The sequence below is a fragment of the Micropterus salmoides genome, unplaced genomic scaffold (assembly GCF_014851395.1).
Source record: "Micropterus salmoides isolate LMB-PRFRI ecotype aquatic unplaced genomic scaffold, ASM1485139v1 Ms_hic_scaffold_10, whole genome shotgun sequence".
Lineage (NCBI taxonomy): Eukaryota > Metazoa > Chordata > Actinopteri > Centrarchiformes > Centrarchidae > Micropterus > Micropterus salmoides.
The window spans coordinates 16,586,300-16,605,990 of record NW_024040041.1 but is presented as its reverse complement, the minus strand read 5'-3'; the positions used below and the strand labels follow the sequence as shown (position 1 = coordinate 16,605,990).

At 41.1% G+C, this 19,691-nt stretch overlaps 2 protein-coding genes across 4 annotated transcripts; both read left to right on the top strand.

The window, feature by feature from the left end:
• Nucleotides 1-333: 333 nt before the first annotated feature.
• Nucleotides 334-7,199, top strand: LOC119888671 (small ubiquitin-related modifier 2). Of its 3 annotated transcripts, none has more exons than XM_038699369.1 (4): nucleotides 335-442; nucleotides 1,692-1,823; nucleotides 4,694-4,765; nucleotides 6,455-7,199. In XM_038699369.1, the coding sequence occupies exons 1-4, from the start codon at nucleotides 422-424 to the stop codon at nucleotides 6,515-6,517; spliced, it is 288 nt and encodes a 95-aa protein (XP_038555297.1). In that variant the 5' UTR covers nucleotides 335-421; the 3' UTR covers nucleotides 6,518-7,199. The 3 variants fall into 3 exon arrangements, with proteins under 3 accessions (XP_038555304.1, XP_038555297.1, XP_038555289.1); XM_038699361.1 differs by lacking the exon at nucleotides 335-442 and adding an exon at nucleotides 585-716; XM_038699376.1 differs by lacking the exon at nucleotides 4,694-4,765 and having other exon boundaries at nucleotides 334-442.
• A 949-nt stretch (nucleotides 7,200-8,148) lies between these two features.
• Nucleotides 8,149-17,855, top strand: LOC119888615 (jupiter microtubule associated homolog 1-like). The gene is made up of 5 exons (XM_038699275.1): nucleotides 8,149-8,330; nucleotides 10,752-10,894; nucleotides 14,175-14,323; nucleotides 15,002-15,032; nucleotides 17,295-17,855. The coding sequence occupies exons 1-5, from the start codon at nucleotides 8,275-8,277 to the stop codon at nucleotides 17,432-17,434; spliced, it is 519 nt and encodes a 172-aa protein (XP_038555203.1). The 5' UTR covers nucleotides 8,149-8,274; the 3' UTR covers nucleotides 17,435-17,855.
• The last annotated feature ends 1,836 nt before the right edge of the window (nucleotides 17,856-19,691 follow it).

Below are 19,691 nucleotides of genomic sequence, written 5' to 3'. Positions count from 1 at the left end.
AAAAAAAGGGGGGGGTGGGAAAAGTGCAAATACTATAATCCCACTATGTGTAATGTACTGTATGGGGCTGCCGACTGAACCATGCAACACTGATCTGAGGTCAGCAGGGTGATGAGGTGCATGTTATGGTATGACTTTAGCCTTAACTTATGCTACAAACCTGAAAACAAAACGAAAAACATCGCTGTGCGCGTGCATGTGTTGCGGAGTGCCTCTTTAACGCGCATTGGGACTCTCCCGCCCATGGCCAGAATGCGCTTTCACCCTCGTGACTGCCTGTAGCCATTCAAAGCCCGGTGGTGTGCACGCGCACTGGCACGTGAGCGCGCACGTTCTGTTCAAATAATTTAAACGGGAACGAGGACGTGCGCGTACTCGTATTCTTTGTGTGGCAGCGTAGAGAAGCGCCAAAAGAGTGACCATGGCTGATGAAAAACCAAAGGTGAGTGTCTCTACATCCATTGTATCAAAATAGCAGTTTGTTTCAGCGGGTCTGTGGCACAGAGGCTCAAAGAAAAAAACAGACATTTTCACATGTTCTGTTTCACCTTGTTAAAGTTGGGGCTAAAATTCAACTACTATCTATACCTACTTTGATAGACCGGAAGGTTTGTGAACGCGCATCCGCAGGCGCGCAGATCGTTTTCTGCTGAAGCCCCTCTCAGCCAACCAGCTGGTGTCATCCTCGGTGCATGCCTCAATTTACCAACGTGTGTGTGAGTAATGGCGTGCGCTGTTAATAGCTTGTGTGTGTGTGTGTGTGTGTGTGTGTGTGTGCACATGGGAGAGCGTGTTTGCACTCAGCAGGGGTAACGTTATACCCACAGACTGTAAATAAGGTTATACCAGTAGAAGTAAGAATTAAGTAGAATTGCTATTTGCCTCTGAAAGTACAGTATTGCCTTTCTTGGTATGTCTCTGCTTATATCAGGTTGTGGTTAATCTTGTACTGATTTGAATTTGCAGACACTGAAAGAGTGTAAACAAAGGCAATGTGTCCCAGGAAAGTTAAACTTTACTGAAATCCATTTTTACCTAAACCTCACAGTAATTAATTATAAGATAAGGGAAGCCTTTTACTGATCTTTTGTTATTTGGTTATTGCAACAGCACAAGTACAGAAAAATCCTATTTGTATATTTAATATTATTTGCAACATTGTCAGCAATGGCTTATAAGTCAACCCAAGTACTAAGGGGATACGGAAAGTTGTTGAAACTTTATAGTACATATAATTATACTGCCCTACTTACCTTAATGACATGTTGAAGGGAAAGTATGAAGTCATTGTTACCTGTAACTCTTTGTCTAACCACGTACGTCACTGTGTCTGTTTCATTTTGTTTTTATTAATCAATTACTCATTCAGTGTAGTTTAGTCTGTAAAAGGTCAACAATAATGACATTTGCCCATAATTATTTACAAGAGCCCAGACTGGTTTAAATTTGCACTTGCTGGGGGATTAAAGTATTCAATTTACAAAAAGAGAGAAATGGTAGTTCTTTACATCTGTGAAGCTGTAACCAGGAAATTAATGGTGTTTTGATACAATTTGCATACTTTTCAAAATTTGATTTTCCCAATAATATTTTAAGTCGATCAACTAACTGATTTGTCCGCTAATTATTCCAGCTCTGGTTCCCTGCATGCCTGTGTGAACTGTGTTTTTCTCCCTGAATTCACCCCTCAGGAAGGAGTCAAGACAGAAAGCAACGAACACATAAACCTAAAGGTAGCAGGTCAGGATGGATCTGTGGTGCAGTTCAAGATCAAAAGACACACGCCGCTCATCAAACTCATGAAGGCCTACTGCGAGAGACAGGTGGGCATGGCACAATGTCAGCATTCAGGGTGATGTTACAGCTTTACTTCCTATACCAGTGGTTCCCAAACTGGAGGGCACAGAGGTATTGCAGAGTGTACTTGTGTTGTGGAACTAAAGTTGAAACGACCTTTTCATTGCAGACATTTTGACTTGTAAAAGACAGGTGTAACAAAGGACAATTATTGCAATTCTCACCACATACCACACCAATAGCAATTTGACTATCATTTTCTATAACATATGTAGAGGCCACTGGGTATGCTGCTGCTACTTGGTGATTTATCTGTAACAAAGTGAATGATTCAAAGAAGGATAACTTCGATATTCACCCTTGCCTGTGTGCTTGTTGTTTCAGCCCCTAAGAAAATGTTAACAGTGAAAAAGTAAGCATATTACAGGAGTAAAATATATCCCAGTCTCTCTTTCCTTTATTATTAAACTGTTATGCTTTAAAGGTGAGCATATCAACCACTGAAGGAACAAACAGTGTTGTATTCTGAGTAGAAACGGTTTCTCTGAATTTGCCTTAAATGGATCTGTAGTTTTGAGACTATGTTGTCTGTACTGTTTAGATACGAACTTCCCCCTCTAGCTTTTTTATCTTATTGGAATGAAAAGGTGCAGCACATCCACTATAACTTACCCCCACTGCATGTAATACATCCTCTCGGTTGATGGACTTTTAGGAACAATATGTGGGGTAAATGACAGTCACTTTCTCTCCCTCTTTTCACTGCAAGCAGTGCTCAACAGTTTGACTTTTCAAAAAAATAAGTAATAACATTAACAGTGGCTCCCTTCCATTGACGTGTCCTGGTTAGCCATGGCAGTGAGCCAGCTTGCACAATACTGAGCCCTGGAACTGGCACACCTTAATGCAATGCAGCCATTATAAAAGTTAGTAATTACACATGAGCTTTTCCCACTATGGCACGTCAAAATGAACTAAAATCATTGGAATATTTTTGGCCTGAATATTTACCCTTTCACTGGTCTCTTTCAGAATGTATTGACAGTGTGGAGCCAGGCTTCGAAGAGCTATGACGCAAATTGTGCTGCATTTACATTATATTTAAATAATGATTGGAATTGCTTGATGGCAACAGCTTTGATTAATGCAAATATTTAATCTTGTTTGAAAACAAAAAAGGCTATGATAAGAGTAATTATTTTCTGCCCTATCACGCATGCACTTAGTAACTGGTAATTTAAAATTTTGTTTTACAGCTTTCTAAATAATGTTAACCTCAAGCAAACGATTTGTTGTGTCTGGGCAATTTAAAAGTCCCACTTGGTGTGTAAATGATGTGGTAAAAATGTTTTAGTTGACTGCAGATATTTACTTTGTGGTAAGGTCACAGTTCATTATGTTAGAGAAATCAAGGTTGTATCCAACAGATACATCACATGCAAGACATATAAACAAACTGCAGTATGCTAAAAGGTCAAACCTAAAATAAAAGCCAGATGATGCTCATTAAAGAGTTATTCATCACGGCCACGTTTTCAGTCATTTTTTCCTGAAAGAGTTATTGTTCATTGTTTATTGGCTATGATGCAGCTCTTATCTTCCTGCTCGCATGCATTTAGGGCCACAGAAGCAATGCAAATCTAAACACAGGCACAGGTCTTTTTCCTAGCCCCAAACCAAACCTCATTATTTACTTGTCTGCCTGTGATTCCACATGTTAATCACAAAAATTATCTCATCTTTTGCATCAGCACTTATGAGCTAAGAAGTTGTCCTTCTCCAGGCACCTTGTTATAAAGATTTGCAGGAATGCTGTCCTATTCGAATGTGTTAACATTGGGATGAGAGCCAGTTCAGTTATTCAAATTGTACGGTTAAAGGTACAAAAACATTCCTGAGGGTTGACGCTAACTTTGTTCGTTCTGAAGTATCTATACCTAAGAGTTAAGAAGAGCATATCTAATGAAACATAACCTCTGACATTCCTCTTTATCTGAAAGTCAAATGAGGGTTCAACTCGCATGGAGAATGGAAGAAGAATGGAAACCCAATACCACTGTTGTCTATTCCTTTGACTGCCAGCAGGGCAAAGGAGACATGTTTGTCATGGAGCTCATTTTTAAAACTACAGTGAAAACCAGATGTTTTTCATTATTCCCTTTATTCATGTTTCACCTCAAGAGAGGGCAAAACTCATTATTTTACTATGACCCGCAAACTTCAGCGGGTATTCCTTAAGCAAGGCAATTGTTGCTTTCAATATTATCCATCCATCCATCCATCGTCAACCGCTTATCCTGCGTACAGGGTCGCGGGGGGGCTGGAGCCTATCCCAGCTGACATCGGGCGCAAGGCGGGGTACACCCTGGACAGGTCGCCAGTCCATCGCAGGCTTTCAATATTATAAATATCATATTTATATTCATTTTTTGACTTTTAGAATAGACATGTCCATGAAAATCTCTGCTGAGGGAAGTCATTTGGTTTACTTTACAGTGAATCTCTTTTTTTAAATTTTTTTTTATTGGTGAAATCATCATGTAGTCCATATTGTTAGAGATTTAACTGCTTTTTGTTTTGGAATCTCACATCAGCTGTCGAATTTTACATCACATGTATGTAAAGTTCACAGAAGAAAGCATAGAACAAAGAAAGTGCTTATTACAATCATTGGAAAATGCAGCTTCCATGTATCAAATATCAGTCACAGCCACTGTCATGATATGAGAATATTTACTTAAGCTGCAAGCCTTCCCCTTATGCTGTTACTGTTCCCTTGAACATATGATTTCGTTGTGTGCACCTCTCGAATTACCTCTTTGTGAAGCTGTTAAATGTTCAAAAAGTTGGTTCAGGCTTTCTTTACAACAAAAGTTGTATGTGTTTGTCTCTCCAGGGACTTTCAATGAGGCAAATCAGGTTCAGATTTGATGGACAGCCAATAAATGAGACAGACACACCAGCACAGGTAAGCGTGAAGACGAGTTTAGCTACCGAAAATAGACTAAATAGTGTGCTTAAAAAAACACATTCATAGGGCACGCTGTGGGGTTTATGTGGGCTCAAACAAGTTTCACGCTCTTCCACATGTGTCATCACTTGTGCTCATGCATTTGTGCCGTCCTTATCAAACAAGATACGCATACTTCATGCATTCTTGTCTATGCCATGTCATGGGGATGCTCATGTTAGTGCTCTTGACTTTTGGTGTTCCCTTTTTTTCCACCCAAAATTTTAAATACATGGTGGAAACATTGTCTTGATTAATGCAGTTGCAGGACATATAGACACTCAGAACAAAATGTTAAATATACAGAGCACACCACAGTGTGTGATAGGCATGATCGCAGGCTGAAACCAGACACACACCAGGTCTTTGTGCAAGGTGAGGACATGCTAACGGGGAGCGTGTAGATGCCTCAGGATTTCAGAACACATCAAACTAAATTTTAGTTGCTGTGTTCTTGAACTTGTTGAATATGACACTTTGGACAGATGTTTATATGCTTGCTGCAGTTTTTGCTCTTAAATTATTTTTAGTTTTTAACCCCTTTGCATGCTGCTTTATTATCTTCTTCTATTGTGTATTGTCTTATCCTATGCTAATGCAAATTGTTAATACAGATTGTGTGCCACTGGACCGAATACTACCAGTAGTAGTATAGGCTTTAGTAGAACTAGTAGTAGTATTGGCTGTAGTAGTAGAAAAAGTAGTATATGCTCAGGGGCTGACCCTGAATAGCCGAAGATTCGATGGGCGGAGCCTGATTCGACTGTCAATCTCACAGTCGAAGTTTCGCAGCGAAACAAGGATCATGCCACTTTGGCGATATGGGGGTGCTCAACGTCTGATTTTACATAGAACTACGACCTTTCTCCCAATAAGTTAATATACAATACCTATTACAATATACATTTCAACGTTTAATGCTGTAACTAAACATGTAAAAAGAATAAGGCTTTCAATAAATGTTTTTAAAGTGCGTAAATGTATATAAAGGCGTAGCGTGTGTGTGTGTCAGAAGAGGAACACTTACACAGAGCCCCAGCTTCCGAGTTGTCCGCACATTGCGGGACTTTCGGATAATTTATCACCATTGATGAACCATACAAAGAATATTTTATCATTTTTAAATAGTTAAAGCTAGCTACTTGAAATAGGAGATAAAGTGTGTAACTCCCCCCCCCCCCGCGCTATGCTTTAGTAGTAGTAGTAGTAATATCATAGGCTGTCGTATCTGTAAAAGCAAAAGTTTAGGTAGTAGTCATAAGGCTTTAGTAGTAGTAATAGTCGTAAAGCTGTAGAAGTAGTAGTGTAGTCTGTTGTTGTAGTAGTAGTAGTGTAGGTTGTAGTAGTAGTGTAGTCTGTTGTTGTTGTAGTAGTAGTAGTGTAGGTTGTAGTAGTACAGTCTGTAGCAGCAGTAGTAGTAGTAGGAAAGGCTGTAGTAATAATAATGGTAGTTCTTGTCATATTGAGTATGCAAACAACAAATTTGTGTTGGTATAGGGGATACGCCCCCCTCCCCCCAATCTGAAAAATAGATACATGAGATGCTGACCGACTGGCTATGAAATGTAGCAAAGAGATTGGGCAGAAGTGCAGACTTATCAAAAGTCATCTGACACCTGTTTAAATAACTTTTTTTTCTCTTAACAGTTGGAAATGGAAGATGAAGACACAATTGACGTGTTTCAACAGCAGACAGGAGGCCTGATTTAATCACAGCCACGTGCATCACCATTTTCCTCCTTAACACAACCAGCCTTCCCGGGCCTGTAATACACAGCGGCTGCTTCTTTGCAACTTGTCCTAATATCTCAACAGAATTCCATGCAGAAGAAGTCATTTTTCTGCTACACATAACTGCTGTATAGTATATATTTTCATTCTTGCCCTTGTTACTTTTCTGTTTTTGTACATAAACCACATCCAGATCACCATGAATTCAGGTTTTGTTTGTTGATGCTGTATTGTGGTAAATGTTAAGGACTTCCCTTCCCAATTTGAAGGGCTTCTTCTAAGGTTGCAGACAGATGGGACTGGCAAGAGTGAGAATTAACCCACTTTACCAATCAAATGTCGTTGGTCTAGGCTTGGGTCAGTGTCTATTCATAAAATGTACTATTTTGGGACTGGCTATCACTTAGTACAACCAGTACACCCAGTTTGGGAGTGGGGCCGGATTGCCATTTGGTTTCAGTTATCTTCAGAAAATTTATTTGATTTTATACATTTTATATAGTAGTGGATGTGTAGAAAAAAATTATGATTAATCGTCTGACTAGGCCACGCTTCAACTTTTGGGAAGCCTGAAAAGATGTTTCGGTTAAATAAACATCTGTTTTGTCTATTAAGATGCCTGTTAAAATAAAGCTATTGTCTTTTTCCAAACTTCCACTAATTTTGTCTGGCTTTCCAGTGTGATTGTTTGACCCGCATCAGGGCAGAAATGCAACCAATACAAAATACATTTGTTAGAACTACGAGGTGAGCACAAACCCAGATAGTAAATTAATAAATAATAAAAGATCACAAGTTCTTCACTAGCTAAACGTCAAAGTTTGCCCACAGTGTTATTTAAGAGGTAGATTTGTTTCAGAATCTGCTTTAATAGCCAGGTTTGTGTGTGCATGCAAGGGATTTGACTGTACATACACGGAACAACCATGAACACAAAAAGCTCAACAAAAAAATAGGATAAACAAAAACATTTGTAGACCGCAAGACAATAGTGTAATGGAGGATGCTTGAATAAATACTAAGTGCATGTGTTATGTAGCCTATATGAGGTAGGTTGACATGATATATACAGTATAAACAATATATAATGATAAATATGAACAACATGAATAATATTTGAACAGCAACAGAGTTACGAATAAATAGTATAGTATACAGGTAGATGTTAGAGTCAGTATTTATAATTTTACAACACAGGGTTGTATAAAGAGATGACGTTTGTAGTTCTCTTACGCAACTCAAGAGCAAACGTTATATACAAAAATGATATATAGAAATAAGACAATTTTACATGGTGGAGTGCTGAGGATGAATTAAGGAGTTTCACAGCCTTAGGTAATAAGCTGCTCTGTGTGCTGGTTGCCCTTACATCGCAGTTTGCAGATTGTCATAATCAATGCCAATCGATTAGATGGCAGAAATAAGCCCTCTGGGATGTGGACTGATCACTGACATGAAGCCCAGACCTGCCACCAACAAGAGAGGCGAGGTTCTGTCCAATGAGAGAGGCGTTCTGTGATGTTCTGTCCAATCAGAGCGGGCCTACCGCTGGTGGGCTGGGTCTAGTGGGCTGGCACCGCAGAACCAGCGGATCTGGTGTTGGTTATGTTTTTCAGTGTCGGGTGGAGTCTACATCCTGTCGCATCTCTGCGGGGAAGGCGGAGGACTTTTTTTTTCATTATTAGTTTCTCATTGACTGCTTCTTATCTGCCAAGGCATCGAAATACTCCATAAAGATGACGACGACAACTACCTTTAAAGGAATGGAGCCCGGCGCGAAAAGCAGTTCCAGGTAAAAGAAGCTGAAAACCTTTTTCACGGAGGAACAAAAGAAGTGGGATGCAGGCAAGCCTCTCAGCTAGCAGACGCCTCTTTTTTCCCCCTGCGTTTGCTTAAATGCAGCCTTTTACCTCGCATTAGCCCGCTGGTGGATTCGTCTGGATTTAGCTAAACTGTCACACAGTCTTGCTAATTAAGTTAATCTCATTGGGTTACTGATGCACCATCTAACGGTTGACGTTAGCCTTTAGCTGCACTAAGTTAGTTAGCCTTACTGGGCTATGTAGCTAGAGTAATGTTAATTAATGTAAAGCATGTAGAGTTTAAGAAAGAAAAGAGAGAGACCAGAAAGGACGTTTTTCCATCTATTTTCTGGGGTGGTCAAAGCAAAGTTAGTACTCGTCTGGCTGTGGTCGACTACAAAATAACTTTTTCTGCTGCTCTTTAGAGTTTAGAATACTGTTAACTTAAACCTTATTCTGTTAAACTGTGGATTTTACAGCTATAGCAAGAGTCCAGATATGTGATTGATTGCAGGAAGACTCCTAGACGAGACTTTGGTCTGCACATGTCATTATCACTGACGGGGCTCATTGTTGGTTGGAAGTTAAGGGAAAGTCAGACATAACGTCCATTTGTAGTTTCATTTAATATGTCTAACGTTACGCTATTGTCGACGTCTGACGCGCAAGGGCTGTTAAATCTTTTATATACATGGAAAAACACCTTAAGAGGGCCACTCATCCTCCAAGCACGCAGTCATAGCTTTCCAGTAAGGGATGCGTCTCGTCTGGATGCATTCCTGCCCCTTTGCAGTGAAAACAGTGCGAAGAAAATGACTTTAAATTATAGCTGCCTCCATAATAGAGCATGGTTTTAGAGCATATAACGTTACACCACATTTTGAGGGGGATCTGGTACTAGTAGCCTTTTCTGAGTGAGCACGAGTCACATCTCGGTCAGTCATTAAGCATTTTGAAGTCGCATGCTGTTTTCTGATGATGATGCGGGGGCTTGGGTGGGGGCTTTGAGCTAGCTAAGCCTGTAAATCTTTCCTTAGCTCTTAGCTTTTGCTCCTTAATGCCCCTTTTACGAGATGCTAGTCATTTCTGCTGCTGGCCTCCCCTACAGCAGCAAGTCTCGCAGAATTAGGCTGAAAGCTTAGTAGGCCATCAAAAGCCTCCCACCCTGCCTTATCAGACATGCCATCTTTGGTGCTCAGCTGTATCTGCCCTAGCTCCCTGCCCTAGCTTCGCCTGCCTGAAGCTACAAAACATTAATGCCACTTCATTGATATTATTTGCTGTTTCATTCTAGGGTGGGGTCTGCTGCCAGGCAGCTAGAGGCTTTTCCCCCTTCGCAGTCCATGTGGAAAGCATGAGCTCATCCAATCTGGCTGGGAAGTGAAGTCTGGTTTAGGCATTACTATCACAGCCAACCAAGTGTGATTGGACATTAGTGTGCGTCTTACAAGAATTGATTGAGAAAATTCATGCCAGTGCAGTCCACGCTGTGTGGATTTTCTCCCCCTGGTTGCTTTCTTTGTAGTTGTCCTTCGAGTTGTTTTTTGGACTCCATCTGCCCGCCTGGCCCTTGGACAGCTGCTCAGTGTGTCAGCTGGTGGCTGCAGGGATCCTGAGGAGAGGAGAGTTTGCTGGAAAAAAAGAGGGAGGGGTCCAGCAGGGGCTCTGCAAACACGTCAGTATTTGTCATCCACCCCAACTGTCCTTCAGCACAGCAAGGAAAAAGTGTTTCCCTACTCATTATCGTATTCCTTTTTGTTCAGCTTGGGGAGGGGGAGGAATGTCGGTCGAAAGTGGGCTTTGTTTACCATACATGGGTCTGCATAAGGCTTTCTATATTGTTTTACCCCAGTCTATTTGTTGCGTGACCTATATTAGCTGGGGACCTCAGACTTTTCACCTCCTTTTGTTTAATATTGACCCACATGGGGCATCAAATTAGTTAATACTGGGATAACAATGCAACCAGGCATCAGCCCCTCTTGTGTCACTCGAATGGAATCTGTGCTGAGTAGAGGCAGCAGCTAGCCAGCTAACTCTGTGATTATATGCGACTGGTGTCAGCTGCCGGGCAGAGATTGTGACTGTCTGTCTAACAGGCTGACAGCCGGGACTTGGAGGCCAGAGACCTTGCTGGTAGCCCGTGCGTTTTTGTGTGTGTGGCATGTGTATAAAAGAGTTAGGGTGGAGTAGGGAGAAGGCTGTAAGTAGCTTGAGGCATTCTCATGTTTTATTTGACTGTTGATTTCGTTGTCCTTTTTTATTTTATTTTTTTTTGCACTCTGCAGCTGATCAGTGGCATGTGCCTCGAAGGCCATGTGGCTTAGTTTGGCCTGAAGACTGGGCTGATGGGAGCACGATAGCACAATGTCAGTCAAATTACATTATAATCCATCATTTGTCCTCTTCAGGGTACTACGACCGCCAGGCGGGGACTCGAGCTTCTCCCTCGGCACAGACGACGATTCGACCCCCCAGCGCAAGAGCAAGATGGCCTCCAGCATCTTTGCAGAACCTGAGGACCCCCATGCTCATCGGAGGAACAATCCACCCAGTAAGTCAATTTGGAATCACTCGAAGCTATCTTAGTTCGTTCATTCATTCATTCTCCTTTCTTGTGTCAATATCGGAGCCAAAGGAATGAAAACAAGATTGTGATTTACACTTTAACATTAACAATGGTTGTAGTTTTGCACCAGGAAGGGCGTGTAAGCACTTATGTACTAGCCAAGTTCAGTCTTGCAAAACTAGACAGAACTAGCAGAAGCCTTAAGTAACCAAAAGCGCCATGGAATTAATTCTTCTAACAAGAGCAAGGGAAAAATACAAACTGTAGTGTTATTTAGTATTTTTCCATTTTGGTTGTCAGAAAGAACATCCCACAAGTGCAATAGCCAAAAGCCCTGGTGTGCTTGCATAAGGGTAATTTGAAGCTAGGCTTTGTTAAATGAGGATGAGGATCAGCCCTCGAAGGGAGGGGGGAGGGGGGGTAGGTCAGTTAAAAATGTGTCAATTGGTGAAATATGTGGCCTTGTATAGACAAGAAGGATGTTTTATTTTTGAGTACACAAGGAAGGCTGCAGCAGGGGATTGGAGACCTGTAAATGGCTTTAAGTTGTCAAGGTCCCTGAAAGCATACAGACACAGAGACTTGAATGAAGAATGAATGTTGTCTGACATTATTGCGCCTGCCAGTATGTTTGTGATCTAGGTAAAGCTTTAGCCAATCATAATTCACCCTTCAGTATGCTTTATCTTTTATTGCTTGTAATTGAGCTGCATTTTTTTTGTTTGGTTGAAGGTCAAAGTTTTGATAAAGTGCGTAAAGAGGGAAATTCAAGCCCTACAGCCGTAAGATTGCACTTCAGCTCAGGGTGTTGAAGTTAAACTAAAGGCAGGGATCACATGTTTTCACACTGGCCAATTTGTAGAAAACAGTTTACACGGTGTATCAAATTTTCTGATTGTGTGGACAATGAAGAATTTATCCTAAACTCATTACTTCAGCGTCTGACGTTTTACAGCCGGCAGCTGCTGACAGTGAAGCCTTTTTCCGCCTTGCATTGTTTCACTTGGGTCAAGTTCGGGGGAGCCTTCTCATAGTTGAGGATGAGGATATTTGTTTTTGACTGAATGAGCAAGGTTTATTACTATAACAGGTTTTATAAGCATTGTGCGATCTGTCTGGCCTGAGTATGAACTCCTAGTGTAGATGAACAGGTGTGTTTGCTTTGGCATGCAGTCCTGTGTAGATATTTTTTTAAAAGCATCTTTCATATCACTTGGTTTGAGTTCGGGGGAGCCTTCTCAGATTTGTCCCACTTTAACGGATACTGCTAGCCTTTTTTTTAGTGAGACATTCTCTTGCAACAATGAGTACACTCACAGAGCTTGGAAGATGTTGCAATTAAGTCACACTTTGATCACTCTATGGTCTCCATAGACTATAAACAGAGGTTATATTGTATATCAAATATCTATTTCCTTACTTGACCTCAGACAATGTCCTGTTTACCCTAGATAATCTGCAGGGGGACTATTTCTTTTTCTTCTTCTTAACAAAAAAAAAAGATTTCCAATGAGAACTGTTCACAAGGTCTGTGGAGTATCCAGAGTGATGAGAACATTAGTTCTGGAAATACATGTTTGTGTCGAGTAGAAGAGTAGTAGAAAAGTAGCTTTATTTATTGACATTTAATTCCATTTAATAGTTTGCAGCAACCTTAGAAACTGATATCTCCAAACCCGAGTAAATAAACCTAAAAGTACCTTCACGGTTACCACTAGGAGTTATGGCTGGGCGAAAAGGACAAAAGTCATTTTATGAAAAAATTTCATATCATTCAATGTCGATAATTATCACGATAAATGTCAAATCATTATTTCTTTCAAGTTTAAAGGCAGAAATTTGCCCCTGAGTGGAAAGCTGAAGAAACCAGATGGTTAATTGTGGTTTTAAACTTTTCTTTATGGTCAGCACATGACAAACACTTAATGCCAAACAAGTGGATCACTTCACAAATCTGAGGTAGAATATTCAAAACAATTGATAAAATGTTTTTTCCACAAATTAGTACAATTAAGTAAAATCTTTTTTCAGTCCCTTTTCTTCAACAATATAAATATCTTAATAGGAAAATTAAATGCTAACCTTTATTGAACATATGTTTATATGAACATAATTATCATTATTGTATTTATTGCCCAGCCTTAGCAGGAGTAAAGGGGAAAACGTTTTTAGTAAATTTGAAGAACTAAAAATTGAATAGAAAAACTATGCAAATGTAATTGTTATATTTGGTTAGGATTTTAGGGTTTTCAGATACCAGAGCTGTTGGTTTGTGCCCTCAGCTTCTGGCCACATGATGAGCACTCTGTAATCAGAGAGCAAGCCAAGACTACCAGCAGCAGCATTACTGCTGTTCCTGTGTCCGTGCTTGTTGACCAGTGAGCTCAGCCTTATCATACATCTATATCATGGACCCAAGAGATCTATAAGGTTAAGTAGAAGGCTATGTGTTGTAGTGATGATAACATAATGCATCACTGTCTGGCCCATGAATATAGTTTAATTCCCTTCCATTTGTGATTTGTTGCTCACTGTCCAGAAGAGAATTGGCCAGACTCAGAAATGTGGAGCCAGATAATGAAGGAGCTCTTCTTGAGTGATCGAGGCAACAGCGCTGATTCACTTCACTCCATTTAACAACAATGGCCACTCCTCCACTTCTTCAGCAGCGTTGTTCCCCTCATGACAAAGACGGTCTGTCCCCTCCCTGGCTCTCTGGGCTGTTACCTTATGTGGCTTTGGTTAGTACAGTCTGCTTCCCCACAGCGGGCCAAACACTGGGTTTTAATGCTCTTTCTGCTAAAGGAGAATGCAGACGCTACAGGGTTATGTGAGTTCTGGCATTCTGGTTGTCTGCCTGGATGGGTTCCACCACATTTCTGGGTCCGTCGCAGACGCCCAAGCGGATTTGGTGATGTTTCCTGTTGGTTCTCAGTGTTTTTTGCCTCGTGTTTTTTTTCAGTCAAATTCCCTCATAAAGCTGATGTTTTGTCAAATCTGAGAAGATGAATCTTGTGGCGAGCGTGTTTGCCTTATGGGTCAAAAACATTGGGGTCTCGGGTGGCTTTATGGCTAATTGGATTAGTGTCTGAGTGGTAAGACTGCTGCTTTGAAGATTGAGTTGTGTTTTGTCATTTGTCTCTTGTGTTTCCTGTCTTGCTTCAATATAAGCGATTGGTCAACAAAGATAATAAAATTGGCGTGACAGCTAGTGCACTACACCCTGCTCAGTCTTTAATCTTCTTTTCTTTTCTTACCTTCCCAGCCGGAGCACCTACAGGAACCCTGTGTGGGGAGCCCTCTGCCCCGCTTAGGCGGTGCCAGCAGCCTCTTCTCTTCCCCAAGAACCCTCAGCCGGAACTGACCACCATCCACAACTCTGGGGCAGCCTTGGTCTGGAACCAGAGACAAGAGGTACCTCTCATTGAGTCTGACGCGCTGTTTCCAAAACAGAGCCAAAGCCTGGTTTGGGGCTGAAAAGCACACATTCATAGATTAAGTATAAATCTAAAGAGTTCAGTGGAAAATTCACTGGTGGATGGATGGCTTTATCCATCTATTTGAAACGGACCCAGGATGTTGTTTGATAGATATTATCCACTGACATTTGTAATCCCTGTGGAGGTTTAATTTTTATTCTGGGAATGTGCCAGTTCTCACTGCCTGACATGGGTAGATTTTTTTTTTTCTAATTTAGCAGTTTAATTGAGGTATAAGGCTTTGGCTTTGTGGCATAAATAACATTTGTAAATGGTCTGTACTTGTATAGCGTCGGATAGCGATGGAACAGCCATCGGGAGCACGTTGGGGTTCAGTATCTTGCCTGGATACTGGAAGGATACATTCTGACATGCAGACTGAAAGGAGCCGGGGGATCGGACCTCTTAGCAGGCAACCCACTCTACCTCTTGAGCCACAGCCGCTTGTACCCACACCAAGAACATTTGGCAGAGGAGCTGGCTCAGGACACTGTGTTGTCACAGAGTAGAAGTAATAGGATTCAGATACAGGAAGAAGTCTTTACATGCAGGTGAAACGCCACTTTGGTTCAGTGGGGATGTCTGATATGCCTGTCCTGTGTTTTCATTGTAGGGTGAAAATGGCCAAGAACAAGCAAATGATGGTAAGTGTCCTGTACTCTTGAACCGTTTACAATGAGGCTTTATAAGTTTCTTTCACACTCCCACTATGTCTAAACAGTAGAGCATGACTTAGATTATTCAGTGAATAGCTCCATGGTACACTATAACAAATCAGGTAAATCCACTCTCACTGCCTTTAAAGAATCAGATTCTGGTGACCATACCATAAGTTTTCTTAAGATACAGTACAGATGTTCTTTCTAAGTCAACATCACATGATCTCTTTGATGTGTTTTTCCTCTGTCATGATGGCCTGATGGTCTGTAGTCAAGCAGCTGTTCTTTGATGGCAGGCTTCACTTAGTATGAAAAGCTTTTTATTAACCTCCAGGTGCACGTTTGTAAGAGAAAGGCTGGCTCCTCGGATAATGGAGGGTTTGACCGCACATCTCTGTGGGCATTTAGAAATCAAAGCTCACTCATTTGCCGTGCTTTTGAATGTGATTGGAATGTGGCCGCACTTTGAAGTGTATTATATATATGTGTATTAACGTTCATAAGTTCGTCCAAAAATTATTGGTACACACTACTGAGGTAGATGCAGCCAAGTGTGCACTCAGATGTTTTAACAAGACAAATAAAAGTTTAGTTCAGTTCATTGATGGCTAAGATTAAATTCAAGTTTGATGAAAGCAAACTCCAATTTCCAGTCCACTGTTTGTTTGATATTAAAGCCTAATTGCTTCATTAACATTTCTAATAACCTGGTTTTAGTTATATTTTAGTCTAGATTTAATAAACGTTTATTTCTGCTACTACAACAGTCCTTGTGGCTCCTGTAAATCCCATCTGCACTGTGTGTACGCCTTTTTTTTCAGAGGCAGAGAATTTTCCCTACAAAACTGACGGTTGCAAATAGCGTGACCTCAGTAAATCCAGCTGAATACTTAATCATCCCGTTAACATGCCTCCTCTTGTTATTTGCAAGACCCTCCCTTTAATGCATATGCAATGAGGAGAGAGGCGCAGCTTGCTAACACTCACTAATGACACATGAACTGCAAATCCAGGCTGGTGCGTCTGTTAAATACAGCACGTGTGTTTGGGGTAGTTTGTGCCACATTTGCGCTTGGAAAAACGGGAGCAAAAGCCTTAGTAAATCTGGTCTGGAGAGTTTACATACGCTAGATTCTGGATCCACCAGGCTGCCCTGTGCAGTCCTAATATCTGTGGCACCAGTCTTATAAACCTATAAATAATGCAGTTGTCACAGCAGCCTCTCTGATGTCAAGCTGAGAATATTTGAGTGTGCATTCAGCCTAAAAAAAGATTTTGAAGTCCTTGAAAAAGTAAGGTGTTGCCCTTATTTGAATCGGAAAAGTCCCCTTGAATTTGCACTTTCTACAGTAATCAAGGCACTAATGGACAACGAGAGCGCTGTGCTTCAGCACTGCAATTTATTTTACATAACTGGCTAACCTCACTTAAGTACTTTAGCCTTCAAAACCAAAATGCAGTGACTACATATTCAGTCAAAATGTAGTTAAGAGTCTGACTCACTGCATGGTAAATTTGCAGTTAAATCTAGCCGGTGACATGGCCGCAGCTAGCCTTGGCTAAAGCTAAATTTAGTTTCTATTTACCCATAGCTGTTTCCTGTAATTCTGATTCCATCAATTTTAATGAACTCACATTTTGGTAATCTAGTCTGGAATCCCACAAATAAGCCAGCCACTTAATCCAGCCATGGAGAATAAAAACAGCTTAGCCACTCCTGCTAAAAGCTAACTAGCCTAGATTAGCAGAGTAGCATCAACTACCTTCTCAGCCTTTGACTCAAGTGGACTTCACCAGTTTTGTGTGATGAAGCTACTTTTTAATCACTTTTTCAAATGTATTAAATTGTAAATAAAAGAATGTGTTGATTTCAAGATTATCATGAACACATTTTAGGTGGAAAGCTGAAAGAACATGTTGCTTGCTGATCTGTTAACCAGTTTAGCTGAAAACTTTAAGCCCTTTCTTCAACTTTCAGTAGTTAATGCTCTCTGCCTTTGCAGGGCAGTACTGTTGTATTACCATCTACTATAGTTAGTGTATACTTTTTCACTCCCAAGCACAGTTTAACAGGATAACATGGTGTTTTACTGTGACATTGTCAAAATATATTCAACATTTTGTAAACTGTTTTGCCCTAATCACATACTGCCAACCAGAAACAGACTGTGATAACATTCATTACATTTCGCCCACTCTCACTCACATGCTTTGCATTAAAGTGTTGTCTTTTTGTTGCGCCTGTAGAGTGTCCTGACGACGTGGAGGGGGAGCAAGAGGAGCAGCAGAAGGAGCCACAGCCCTCGGCCCCGTCGGGAGGTGCCAACGCTGCCACTGGCAGCCGAAGAAACCCACCTGGTGGCAAGTCCAGCCTCATCCTGGGTTGAGACCACTTGTTTTGTTTTTTTGTTTTTTCATTTGAACACTTTTTATTTTTATTTTTTAAAGATAAATACCCCTTACCACTCTCTTCCTCCACATCAACCTTCTCCCCTCCTTCACTTACTTCACATGCATTCATGTCATCACGTCCATGGACCCCTGCGTCCTCTCCCTCCACCCTCTAACCTTTTGTTTTGATCCTTTTTTGTATTAAAAGAAGAAAACTGTTGACAAAAGCACTTTATGTATCTCCCCGCCCCACACCCATTCCATTTCAGCCCATCCTGTAGTGCATCGCGCCTGCTGGGAAAGGCATGACGTTTAGCTTGTCCCTCATTCTTCCCTGTTGTAAATGGAAAAGGAAAAAATAAGAAAAAAGATTTGATGCGTGGATTTCTAAATACAATAAAGATTGATATTAATTTGCGGTGCCTGATTTGTTTTCTTTTCATTTTATGTAGTAACAGTCGTGTAATAAATAATCTTGTAGGAATATTTGATCATGCCATGGTGAATATTTAAGTTCAGAAGTGACAAACATAAAATAATGTAGATAGCCGTGCAGAAAGTATGACACTAAAGACATAAAATCACTGGTGCTATTGATTCTCCTTTCAGTTTTCATGGGCATAAGTAGTTCAACATGGAGCAGAACATTATTTATGTACAGTGAGGTGGAGCCTGAAGGCTCCGGCCGTTGAGAGCAGACACAGGCTCTCTGACTGGAAATCTGCCCAGCCAAAGTAATCGCAAAAGCCGCCTCCAACTCTGCCAAAAGAGAAACTGCACTATCTTTTTATGACATCATACGCTGGATATTTGGCAGTCTTCACAGTGTTTGATCTAAGATAGGCATAACATTATGTTGAGTCTTAGGAGTCGGATTCAAAAGGTAAAGTGATTCGTGCAAGATGTAATGTTACTTACGAAACACTACCATTGACAGCACCCCTCAATGATGGCTTTATATGGAAATGCTTGTCTTAAGTCTGAGCTTTTTTGCCTTAAGCACCATGACACAGGTAATGAACTGGCTGTTTAATGGTAATTTGGATGTTTTAATAATCATAGAAATGGATGCTGAAATCCAGCCCCAAGAATGAACTATATTATCAAGACCTCAGTTCAGTCCTTAAACAAGTTAACTGTATTCAACCAAGAATAAAGATACAGATCAGCTGGATTCTCTTGCCTACTCACCTAAACACCGTCAGGAAAGATCACTTCTGATTTAACATGACCCTGCAATCACTTGGATTTGAAGTCATCTTTTCTTTACTCCATGATGATATAAATGGCAGTGTATTGTTGACCTGATGACTTTGTAAGCTTCTTACTGTGAAGCTGCAGGGGTCTAGATGGGAGATCATCTTTTAGCAACGATGACAAACTATTGAGAAATAATGGGGAATGACAGAAATTGGTAATTTGACAGGCTGTGCTGACCCAGAGCATCTGGGTTTAGTACTTTTGTGCAAGTCTTCATGCTGTGCTCACCTTGGGCTTAACCAAACAGTGTCTCCACTATATTGTGCATGCTGCATGTCTGCAAACCAGTGTCAGACAAAAGTCAGAACAGAGGAAAGGTTTCTATCAAAATAGTTCTCTGCCTCCAGAGCTACTACTCAAGAGCCAAACCCTGAGCGGCCTGTGGAGAGTGCTGTGACACGGCGGTGCGTTTAAGCCCTCATCTGCCGTGAAAGGCATGCAGAGGTCACTCAAGATCAGAAAAAGAACTTCCTGCCCTGGAGAAATGCCAGGGTGCTGGAGTGCAGTCAATGAAAGCTTGTTTTCACTAAGTGCTGTACCCACCGGGAAAGTCCTGTGCCTTCTATTATAACTTAAGACGCAGAGTCAGACTGGATCTCTGGTGCTTTCCTCAGTCTTTTTAATCCGATGTACATATGGAAATGTGCACACATGAAAGGAGTGACTAGTCATACCCAGTGTTCATTTTAAGATCAAAATGTTTGCTGCACAGTTGCAATTTTATTTTTCACACACTGCAGTTTGCTCTTTTGGCCTGGCCAACAGCTAATCAGTAAAACCACATTAGAAACAGACTCCCTTGTCTATCCCCCCTTGATCATCCTTCTAATCTTTCTAGAAAGACGGGAGATTATCATTTTCCTCCCCCACAGCCATATGCCAAGTCATTTAACTGATGTCTGTGATGAATGTGTAAGCATCCTCGCTCATTTGCAACTTCAGTGTATTGACAGAGCCATTAAGCCATGTGCACTCCAGCTGAGGCCGCGCGTG